This window comes from Macaca fascicularis, chromosome 19 (assembly GCF_037993035.2).
Source record: "Macaca fascicularis isolate 582-1 chromosome 19, T2T-MFA8v1.1".
In the NCBI taxonomy this organism is placed as follows: Eukaryota; Metazoa; Chordata; class Mammalia; order Primates; family Cercopithecidae; genus Macaca; species Macaca fascicularis.
Genome location: NC_088393.1, coordinates 45,353,996 through 45,365,622, shown reverse-complemented (window position 1 = coordinate 45,365,622; position 11,627 = coordinate 45,353,996). Strand labels below are relative to the sequence as shown.

At 54.0% G+C, this 11,627-nt stretch overlaps 1 protein-coding gene across 1 annotated transcript; it reads right to left on the bottom strand.

The window, feature by feature from the left end:
- Nucleotides 1-86: 86 nt before the first annotated feature.
- On the bottom strand, nucleotides 87-831 carry C19H19orf33 (chromosome 19 C19orf33 homolog). Its single transcript, XM_045380946.2, has 4 exons — nucleotides 793-831; nucleotides 586-701; nucleotides 391-453; nucleotides 87-233 (listed from the first exon to the last, which is right to left on the bottom strand). Exons 1-4 carry the CDS (start codon nucleotides 812-814, stop codon nucleotides 126-128), a joined length of 309 nt encoding a protein of 102 aa, XP_045236881.2. The 5' UTR covers nucleotides 815-831; the 3' UTR covers nucleotides 87-125.
- Nucleotides 832-11,627: the final 10,796 nt, after the last annotated feature.

Here is an 11,627-nt window from a genome sequence, read left to right as displayed (position 1 = left end):
TGCAGGGATGGGCGGGCCCAGCCCTGGGCAGGGGGCAGGGAACTGGGGACGGACCGGAGCAGGCACTGCGCTGATCAGTCGCAGAAGGCAGAGAGGAAGGTTTAATGAGCCCTGTCCAGGGCCCTTCAGTGAGGAGCCTCCTTCTTGCCCTTTTCCTTTTTCTTCTTCTTCACTTTGGGCTTCTTGGCCTTGCCGGGGGTGCTCTCGTGCTGCTTGGAGCCAGCGGTGTGGGGCTGTGGGACCGAGGGCAGGGATGGGAGAGAAGAGATGGTTCTGGGCTGGAAGGAGACAGAGGAACCGCCTCCTGCACCCTCCCCACCAGCCCCTGCGCTGGGACGCTTCTCTGCGGTGCAGGGCACGGGCCTGGGGACGCTGGCGAGAACCCCTTACCTTCACATCCATGTCCGAGTCGCTGGAGCTGCTGCTGGAGTCGGAAGAGCTGTGGTGTCCTTGCTGGATGGAGGTGCGGCAGTGAGGCGGTGCCCCTTACCCAGCCCCCGAAGTTGGAAGCCCAAGGCAGGACCCTGGGGTCAGGGGCAACCCCACCCCTCCCGCCCGTCCGCAGCCGGGGATGAGGAGACTTACCTCTGGACCCGGACCTGCCCCCGCCTCCGACCGGCCCTGAACTTTGTGGAGACTGAGCTTGGGGTCTCCCCCATGGCCCGCCCCCACACCTGGCTTCTGGGAGGTTGGCTCCAGAGCTGTGGAGAGAAGTTGGGTGGTTGGTGCGGGCAGCTTCTGGGCTTGATTCTCGCCCCCTCCACCTCCAATCCACACTCCCCAGGAGCTCACCTGCTCCCAGGTCGAACTCCATGGCGAGAGGTGTGTCCCAGGGCCAAGGGCACCTGGGCCCTGCAGAGGAGTGGAGCAGTGGGAGGAGCGCTGAGACCTGCCCGTTGGAGGAATGCTGACACTCCCCACCCAACCTCTGTCCCGGTCCTCAGCCCTGACTGCGCGGCACCGCCCAGCATTTCCTCTGTGAGGAGTGAGGGAGATGGACAGTGGTGGCCTCCGCCAGCCTTGGTGCCTGAGGGGAGGCTGACTGAGGGGGGCTCTGTGGATGCCATTCAGGGAGCTACATGTTTCCCCAAAAAGCTCAGATGCTGGTTCTTGGAGGGAGGTGCCCCCGCCTTCCTGCATACCGCCGCAATATGGCCTCCTCCGCCGTAGTTTCACACACAGGGCGCTGCTGCCAGGGGCGTCCTGTGTTCTAACTCGCTCCCACAGCCCCTCCGGCTTGGTGAGCAGCATCTGAGGGGTGAGGGGCGTAGACTTGGAGCCAGCCTGCTGCACTAGATGCCAGCTGTGTCACTTAGTAGCAGGGTGACCTCAGGAAAGTTGCTTCACCTCCGTGCCTCAGTTTCCTCATCTGTAAATGACAGCTACCCATGGGGTTGATGTGAAAGAAGAGTTACTTTCCTAGAATGGTGTCTGGCATGAAGTACTGATAATGTGTTGGATTTTTTAAAAATAAAAGGTAGGTGTTTTAGGCCGGTCATGGTGGCTCACACCTGTAATCCCAGCACTTTGGGAGGCAGAGGCAGGTAGATCACCTGAGGTCAGGAGTTCGAGACCAGCCTGACCAACATAGTGAAACCCTGTCTGTACTAAAAATAAAAAAATTAGCTGGGCACGGTGGTGCACGCCTGTAATCCCAGCTGCTCTGGAGGCTGAGGCACAAGAATCACTTGAACCCGGGAGGCAGAGGTTTCAGTGAGCCAAGATTGCACTACTGCACTCCAGCCTGGGTGACACAGTGAGACTCCGTCTCAAAAAAGAAAAAAGTGGCCGGGCGCGGTGGCTCAAGCCTGTAATCCCAGCACTTTGGGAGGCCGAGGCAGGCGGATCACGAGGTCAGGAGATCGAGACCATCCTGGCTAACACGGTGAAACCCCGTCTCTACTAAAAATACAAAAAGAAATTAGCCGGGCGTGGTGGCGGGCGCCTGTAGTCCCAGCTACTCCGGAGGCTGAGGCAGGAGAATGGCGTGAACCCGGGAGGCGGAGCTTGCAGTGAGCCGAGATCGCGCCACTGCACTCCAGTCTGGGCGACAGAGCGAGACTCCGTCTCAAAAAAAAAAAAAAAAAAAAAAAGAAAAAAGTATATAGATATAAAAGATAAGTGTCAAGCCAGGCACGGTGGCTCATGCCCAGCACTTTGGGAGGCCGAGGCAGGTGGATAACCCAAGGGGAGTTTGAGACCAGCCTGGCCGACATGGTGAAGCCCCGTCTCTACTAAAAATACAAAATTTAGCCAGGCGTGGTGGCGGGCGCCTGTAATCCCAGCTACTTGGAGGCTGAGGCAGGAGAATCACTTCAGCCCGGAGGCGGAGGTTACAGTGAGCCGCGATTGTGCCATTGCACTCCAGCCTGGGTGGTAGAGCCAGGCTCCATCTCAAAAAAAAAAAAAAAAAGGAAGATAAATGTCTTTATGAGTGTGGGCTGCTGTAACAAATACAGAGAGGGTGGCTTTAACAGGAAACACAGTTCTCACGGTCCTGGAGGCTGGAAGTCTGAGATGGGGGTGTTGGTAGATCCGGTGTCAGGAGCGCCGCTTCCTGGCTCGTTGACAGCCACCCTGCCTCCCCGCATGGCCGAGAGCGAGATCATCTCACGTTGTGTCCCTTTCTATAAGGGCACAAATCCCATTCATGAAGGCTCCTCCCGCATCACCTGGTGACCTCCCAGAGGTCCTACCTTCAAATACCATCACTTGGCTTCAGCACAGGAGTTTGGGGAAGACACAAACATTCAGTCTATGACAGTAGGTACTGTTCCAACCCCTACTTCACAGATGAGGAAACTGAGGGATTAGGTAAGAAGACGAAGGGTAAACATAGAGCATGGGCTGGGTGCAGTAGTTCATGCCTGTAATCCCAGCACTTTGGGAGGGAAGCAAGGCAGGAGGATCACTTGAGCTGAAGAGTTTGAGATCAGCCTGGGTAACATACTGAGACCATCTCTACATGAAATTAAAACTTAGACAGGCATGGTGGCACTCACCTGTAGTCCCAGCTACTCAGGAGGCTGAGACAGGAGAATCACTTGAGCCCGGGAAGTCCAAGCTGCAGTAAGCTGTGATCGAGCCACTGCACTCCAGCGTGGTTGACGGAGCAAGACCCTGTCTCAAAACACACACACAGGCCAGGCACAGTGGCTCACACCTGTAATCCCAGCACTTTGGGAGGCCGAGGCGGGAGGGTCACTTGTGGTCAGGAGTTCAAGAGCAGCCTGGCCAATGTGGTGAAAAATATAAAAAATCACTGAGTATCGTGGCGCACGCCTGTAATCCCAGCTACTCGGGAGGCTGAGGCTTGAGAATTGCTTGAACCCAGGAGGCGGTGGTTGCAGTGAGCTGAGACTGCATCACTGCACTCCAGCCTGGGTAACAGAGCAAGACTCCGAGACACACACACACACGTAGTCTAGTTCTAGTCTGTTCATGCTATATATATAGTTCAAACGCAGGCAGTGTAGCTTGATTCCAATGCTTGGCTTGGCCCCTCTGTCTCACCCTCTTGGGAGATCTCAGAGGAATGAGCAGCCAGCTGGGCCCAGTTTTCCCTCCCCTGGGCTGGGCTCAGGTCAGGTTAGGGTAGAAACTGGAGCCTGAGCCATCTGCTCCTACCGCTGTGAGGTGAGATATCCTTGGCGTCCCTCTCCAGCCCAGCCCTGCCCCCAGCAACTGGGCTGCCTGCATCTACAAGGAGTGGGCATCTAGGAGCAGGTGGCTGAGGCCTGGGCATGGTAATGAGCATGCAGCTCATGCCCTTGTACACTCAGGTGTCTGCTCACATGTCCATTCCTCAGAGGCGCCTGGCTCGGCTGCCAGCAACTCAGAGTGGCAATGCTCCATCCCCTTTCCCCGGCTTGAAGTCCAGCATAGCCCATGCCTGCCACCATCTGCAGTTACCTTTCTTCACATTCACTTCTTCGGCATGTATTTATTGAGCACCTACTATGTCTCCAGCACACTTCAAGACCTGAGGGTGGCCAGGCACAGTGGCACATGCTTGTAATCCCAGCACTTTGGGAGGCTGAGGAGGTTGGATGGCTTGAGCTCAGGAGTTTGAGACCAGCCTGGGCCACATGGCGAAACCCCATCTCTATTAAAAAAAAAAAATTGTTGGCCGGGCGCGGTGGCTCAAGCCTGTAATCCCAGCACTTTGGGAGGCCGAGGCGGGTGGATCACGAGGTCAGGAGATCGAGACCATCCTGGCTAACATGGTGAAACTCCGTCTCTACTAAAAATACAAAAAACTAGCCGGGCGTGGTGGCGGGCGCCTGTAGTCCCAGCTACTCGGAGGCTGAGGCAGGAGAATGGCGTGAACCTGGGAGGCGGAGCTTGCAACGAGCCGAGATCGCGCCACTGCACTCCAGCCTGGATGACACAGCGCGAGACTCCGTCTCAAAAAAAAAAAAAAAAAATTGTTAAAGGAGGACCTGAAAATAAATAAATACAAATTAATTAATTTTTTTTAAAAGGCGGTCAGGTGCAGTGGCTCACGCCTGTATTCCCAGCACTTTGGGAGTCTGAGGCAGGCGGATCACCTGAGGTTAGGAGTTCCAGACCAGCCTGGCCAACATGGTCAAACCCCATCTCTACTAAAAAAATACAAAAATTAGCTGGGCATGGTGGTGGGCGCCTGTTATCCCAGCTACTTGGGAGGCTGAGGCAGGAGAATCGTTTGAATCCGGGAAGCAGAGGTTGCAGTGAGTCGAGATGGTGCCATTGCACTCCAGCCTGGGCGACAGGGCGAGAATCAAAAAAAAAAAAAAAAGAAAAAAGGCCAGGCGCGGTGGCTCACGACTATAATCCCAGCACTTTGGGAGGCCGAGACGGGCGGATCATGAGGTCAGGAGATCGAGACCATCCTGGCTAACACGGTGAAACCCCGTGTCTACTAAAAAATACAAACAACTAGCCTGGCGAGGTGGCGGGCGCCTATAGTCCCAGCTACTCGGGAGACTGACGCAGGAGAATGACGTAAACCGGGAGGCGGAGCTTGCAGTGAGCTGAGATTCGGCCACTGCACTCCAGCCTGGGCGACAAAGCGAGACTCCGTCTCAAAAAAAAAAAAAAAAAAAAGACCTGAAGACAAGCAGGCAAGCCACGCAAGCATATAGAGGAAGAGGGAAGAGCAAATGCAAAGGCACCTGAGGCAGGAATGTGCCTGTGTCTGAGGAGCTGCTCTGCGGTCAGAGTGGCAGAGAGAGTGGAAGGAGAGGCGGGTGGCGGGCATGAACTTGTAAATCAAAGACCCTTGCTCTTTACCCTGAGTGTGACTGGGAGGTGAGCAATGATTGTGGCTTTGCCTGCAACTGGACACAGGATATGAGAGAAAGTGTCTGTCTCTCGAGGCAGAGCACGCATTCCATGAGGGTGAGAACTCCTGCTTTGTGCACCACCCAGAACGGTGTGACTCAGGAGGGCTGCTTGCCATGCCTTAGTGAATGGGTGGTATCGCCTGCTGCCAGGTAGTGTGCTAAGGGCGAGTCACCACCGGCACAGAAGGGTTGCAGGTTTGGGTCCTGAAGGTCAGTCACTACACTTACTCTTCTGTGGACAAATCAGTTAGCCACTGTGGATTTCTGTTTCCTCCTCTGTAAAAAAGAAAACTTTTCTAGGAAATGGTTTTGCACAGAGCCTGCCTGGCACAAGTTCAATTGATGCTCAATCAATGTTCGTTTTTGTTTTCTTCTTTTTTTTTTTTTTTGAGACAGAGTCTTGCTCTGTCGCCAGGCTGGAGTGCAGTGGCGCGATCTCGGCTCACTGCAATGCAACCTCCAACTCCCTGGTTCAAGTGATTCTCCTGCCTCAGCCTCCTGAGTAGCTGGGATTACAGGCACACGCCACCATGCCCAGATGATTTTTTGTATTTTTAGTAGAGACGGGGTTTCCCCATGTTGGCCAGGATGGTCTCGATCTCCTGACCTCGTGATCCGCCCACCTTGGCCTCCCAAAATGCTGGGATTACAGGTGTGAGCCACTGCGCCCAGCAATTTTTTTTTTTTTTTTTTTTTTTTGAGGCAGGGTCTTGCTCTGTCACCCAGGCTGGAGTGCAGTGGTATGATCATAGCTCACTGCAGCCTCGACCTCCTGGGCTCAAGGGATCCTCCCACCTCAGCCTCCTGAGTAGCTGGGACTACAGCCATGCACCACTATGCTTGGCTCATACAAAAAATTATTTTGGGCTGGGCGTGGTGGTTCACACCTGTTATCCCAGCACTTCGGGAGGCTGAGGTGGGTGGATCACCTGAGGTCAGGAGTTTGAGACCAGCCTGACCAACATGGTGAAATCCCGTCTCTATTAAAAATACAAAAATTAGCCAGGCCATAGTGGCGGGTGTCTGTAATCCCAGCTACTAGGGAGGCTGAGGCAGGAGAATTGCTTGAGCCTGGGAAGTGAAGGTTGTGATGAGCCAAGATTGTGCCACTGCACTCCAGTCTGGATGACAGGGTGAGACCCCATCTCAAAAAGAAAAAAAAAAAATAAATACATATATATTTTTTACAGATGGGGTCTCACGATGTTGCCCAGGCTGGTCTCAAATTCTTGGGCTCAATTGATCCTCTTTGGCCTCCCACAATGCTGGGATTACAGGCATGAGCCACTGCACCCAGCCTTGCCATTCAGTTCTCATCCACCGTGACTAACAGGGGCAGGGACCGTAGCTTATGTCTGTCCTTCCCAGGCCCTGGTCACTCCTCACATAGCAACAGGCACAGGTGGCATGTGGGACTTCCCTGTTGTTCTTGCCTTGGCATTTACGGCTCTGACTTGCCCTGCTTTTTAATTTTGACAGTCTCGCTCTGTTGCCCAGGCTGAAATGCAGTGGCACAATCTTGGCTCACTGCAACCTCCGCCTCCCAGGTTTAAGCGATTTTCCCGCATCAGCCTACCGAGTAGCTGGGATTACAGGCACGCGCCACCCCGCCTGGCTGTTTTATATTTTAAGTAGAGACAAGGTTTCCTCATGTTGCTCATGCTGGTGTTGAACTCAAAGTGTTGGGATTACAGGCATGAGCCACCGCACCCAGCTTGCCCTTCCCTGTTTATTCCCTGATGATCTCTGCCTAAAATGCCTTGAGGGTGTAAACAGTGCCTTCTCCCCTGTAGGAAAAAGGGACCTGTGTTTCCGACTGGCAGCGGTATTGACATCATCCACTGCTAGGTCAGCTTACCCCTTCTCTAACATTTCACCAGCAGCCATCCTTCTGGGGGTCACTCGAACCCTGAAAGCTTTTACTTAATCTCTGCCATTTAGGAAGATTTCTGGATGTCAATTTAACTGCGTTGGGAAGCCAAGACGGTGTGGGACCAAAGAGTGCACTGTCTCGTCCTCCCAGCGGGTCTCACACTCCTGCACGCCCGGGGGCTGATGGGTGGACTGGAAAAGCAGCTGCAGCAAGGCTGGTTGGGTTTCTTTCTTGAAGTTTACAGGAAGAGAGTTGGTTCTGTAAACACCATAATCCCTGTTCCTGAATGTTTTCTTTGAAATCAACCACATCTCAGGAGACAGATGACCTTAAGCACAGAGTATACAGGGACCCAGTTTCCTTTCCCAGAAGACAAAAGCTCTGGACTGGCCCTCTGACCACAGCCAGTCTTGCTCTGGCCCTTGATGTTCTGGGATCCTGATCATCAGGAAATCTCCACGGACCATCCCTGGGAAGTGCCAAGGGACTGACAATCCAACTAGAAAGGCCCAGGCTTGGTCTCCACCCAGCTGACTGCTGGGTCTCAGATTTGATTTGATTCCACTTAACAGGCTAGTATGTGAGCCTCTTACTATTTCAAAAATGCTGGGAGAAGCCTCGAAACTCCAGGGTCAGAGACAAAGGCTTTCCTGCTCACACGAAGCAGCATAGGCGCCAGCATGTGTGGGTTTCCCCCAGGCTGTGGAGGCAGAGCTGGGGACCCAGATGGACAGCTGCACAGGAAGTGGGTTGTTACAAAAGAGGCATGCTAAGCTTGGGGACCTACCTGGCTATCCCCAGCCTGCCCTCACCCCTCAAGGTGCTTGCTGCAAACACAACCCCAAGAAATGACCAAGGGAGGCCAGGCGCGGTGGCTCACCCCTGTAATCCCAGCAGTTTGGGAGGCCAAGGCAGGTGGATTACTTGAGGTCAGGAGTTTGAGATCAGTCTGGCCAACATGGCGAAACCCCATCTCTACTAAAAATACGAAAATTAGCCAGTCCTGGTGGTGTGTCCCTTATAATCCCAGCTACTCAGGAGGCTGAGGCAAGAGAATCACTTGAACCCGGGAGGCATAGGTTGCAGTGAGCTTAGACTGCACCACTGTAGTCCAGCCTGGGCGACACAGTGAAACTGTCTCAAAAGAAAAAAAAAAAAAAAAACCAGGGGAGAGAGCTATCAGGGTCATGCACTCCTGGCACACTCAGCAAGACCTGTAGGAGCGAGAGACCCCCCTCTACCGCCTTAGCTGCTGATAAAGCGAATGAATGTGTCATTCTGCTTCCACTCTGAAGAATCTGACCAACAGAGGCTGAGGCCAAATGTAGTGTTTCATACAGCATCTCATTAAGCATCTATGATCAACCGGACTCCAATCTGCAGCGTTAACCTCAACCGTGCCGCCGGGTTCCAGGGGCAAGGGGACCAGCAGGTCTTATTTCAGACATCCCGGACACAGTCTCCCATTCACTAGGATAGGGGTCCCCGACCCTCAGGCCACAGACCAGTACTGGTCTGCAGCCCGTTAGGAACCCGGCTGCAGAGCAGGCGAGCAGCAGGCGAGTGAGCATCCTCCACCTCCTGTCAGATCAGCAGCGGCATCAGGTTCTCATAGGAGCACGAACCCTATAGTGAACTGTGCATGCGAGGAATCTAGGCTGTGTGCTCCTTATGAGAATCTTTTTTTTTTTTTTTTTTTTTTGAGATACAGTCTCACTCTGTCGCCCAGGCTGGAGTGCAGTGGTGTGATCTCGGCTCACTGCAACCTCCGCCTCCTGGGTTCAAGTGATTCTCATGCCTCAGCCTCCCGAGTCTCTGGGATTATAGGCGTGTGTCACCACACCCAGTTGATTTTTGTATTTTTGGTAGAGACGGGGTTTTGCCATGTTGGCCGGGCTGGTCTCAAACTCCTGACCTCAAGTGATCCACCCACCTTGGCCTCCCAACGTGCTGGGATTACAGGTGTGAGCCAATGCGCCCGGCCTCCTTACAAGAATCTAATGCCTGATGATCTGAGGTGGAAGTTTCATCATGAAACCACCCTCTACTCCCCACCGCCCTAGTCTGTGGAAAAACTGTCTTCCACAAAACCAGTCCCTGATGCCAGAAAGGTTGGGGAGCACTTCATTAGGACCCACACAAGGGAGTCAAGTCTGAGCTGCTGATCTTTGCTGTCATTGCCTGTCATTACAAACCCAAAAAGCAACTTCCTCCCCGGAGGAGAGACATTCTGTGGGCCACCTTCCCACATGCAAACACACAACCTGAGGGGTCCAGGGTGCCCAGCTCAGGATTTGTGTTTGTTTGTTTTGAGACGGAGTCTTGCTCTGTCACCCAGGCTGGAGTGCAGTGGCCGGATCTCAGCTCACTGCAAGCTCCGCCTCCTGGGTTTACGCCATTCTCCTGCTTCAGCCTCCCGGGTAGCTGGGACTATAGGCGCCCGCCACCTCGCCCAGCTAGTTTTTTGTATTTTTTAGTAGAGACGGGGTTTCACCGGGTTAGCCAGGATGGTCTCGATCTCCTGACCTCGCGATCCGCCCATCTCGGCCTCCCAAAGTGCTGGGATTACAGGCTTGAGCCACCGCGCCCGGCCAATTGTTGTTTGTTTTTAGAGATGGGGTCTGGTCTTGCTCTGTTGCCCAGGCTGGAGTGCAGTGGTAGCACTGTGAGCATGGTTCGCTGCAGCCTTGACCGCCCAGGCTCAAACCATTTTTCCATCTCAGCCTCCCAAAGTGCTGGGATGATAGGCGTGAGCACTGTGCCCAGGCAGGAATTGGGAAACGTCACTGGGAACACCACAGCATTGGTTCGGTCAAGCCCCATGGGCGGTGCTACTGAGCTGCAGGCTCCATTACTACATGGGGTAGAGCTCAGGGCTCCTTGGGCATCAGAAGCCTATGATTTTGTACCAGCCAGACTGGAACAAGGCTGGGCCTGTCTCTATGTTTAGAAACATCTTGTGTGTCGGGAGAGAGGGCCCCACATTCAGGAGCTGCCATTGATGGCTTCAGGTGCAGAATGGCTCTAGACTGGCCATGTCTACTAGTGTGGGTTTTTTGTTGTTGTTGTTGTTGTTTTTGTTTTTGTTTTTTTTTGAGACGGAGTCTCGCTCTGTCACCCAGGCTGGAGTGCAGTGGCGCGATCTCGACTCACTGCAACCTCCGCCCCCAGGTTCACGCCATTCTCCTGCCTCAGCCTCCTGAGTAGCTGGGACTACAGGCGCCCGCCACTGCGCCCGGCTAATTTTTTGTATTTTTAGTAGAGACGGGGTTTCACTGTGTTAGCCAGGATGGTCTCGATCTCCTGACCTTGTGATCCGCCCGTCTCGGCCTCCCAAAGTGCTGGGATTACAGGCGTGAGCCACCGCGCCCGGCCTGTTGTTGTTGTTTTTGAGACAGAGTCTCACTTTGTCACCCAGGCTGGAGTGCCAGTGGTACAGTCTCAGTTCACTGCAACCTCCACCTCCCAGATTCGGGTGATGGTCATGCCTCTGCCTCCCGACTAGCTGGGACAACAGGCATGCACCACCATGCCCGGCTACTTTTTGTATTTTTAGTAGAGATGGGGTTTCACCATGTTGGCAAGGCTGGTCTCGAACTCCTGACTTCAAGTGATCTGCCCGCCTTGGCTTCCCAAAGTGTCAGGATTACAAGCCTGAGCCACTGCGCCAGCTATTCTTACAGTGGGTCAGAATAGCAGCTGCAGATGCTGCTGGACTCAGGAGGACCAGGTGACAGTCTGGCCAAGCAGCGGTGCTGGGTCTGGAGGCCAGAGGGAGGATTACACCCTCCCCACCCCTCAACCTCCTGGGGTCTAAGGTGTTCCCTCCCCAGGTGCCGGGTTGTTGCTCTCCCTCCAAGGACATGAAGTCAGTCTGTATCCCACCCCAGGAAGTACCGCTTCACCTCTTCTTTCACCATCTACTCACACCCAGACTTGTTTTTGGAAGTCAGATGTGAATGGAACATGGGCATTTTTACAAATTGACAGACTTACGCTTTCCCTCACGTTGTCTGATGTGGGACACTGTAGGGAGACTTGGCAAACAGGACACTCGACCAAGTGGCCGCTGTCTTCGGGACCTAGGAAGAGTGAGTCCAGGAGAGTCCCAAGGGCAGAACATGAACTAACGCCAAGCCCCATAGGTCCCGTTCCGGTGGGCCTGCCCTCTGGAGGCTGCACCCATCAGGCAGGCCTGCGCTTAACACTGGGGGAAGAAAGAGGCACACATACCCAGGAATGATTATTTATTTATTTATTTATTTATTTATTTATTTATGATGGAGTCTTGCTTTGTCGCCCAGGCTGGAGTGCTGTGGCGTGAGCTCAGCTCACTGCGAGTTCCACCTCCCGGGTTCATGCCATTCTCCCGCCTCAGCCTCCTCAGTAGCTGGGACTGTAGGCATCTGCCACCACACCCGGCTAAT

Coding starts and splice junctions, on each gene's coding strand:
- C19H19orf33 (XM_045380946.2), bottom strand. CDS start 814: ATGGAGTTCGACCTGGGAGCAG. Junction 702..792: donor GGAGTTCGACCTGGGAGCAG/GTGAGCTCCTGG, acceptor TTCTCTCCACAG/CTCTGGAGCCAACCTCCCAG. Junction 234..390: donor ACTCGGACATGGATGTGAAG/GTAAGGGGTTCT, acceptor TCGGTCCCACAG/CCCCACACCGCTGGCTCCAA.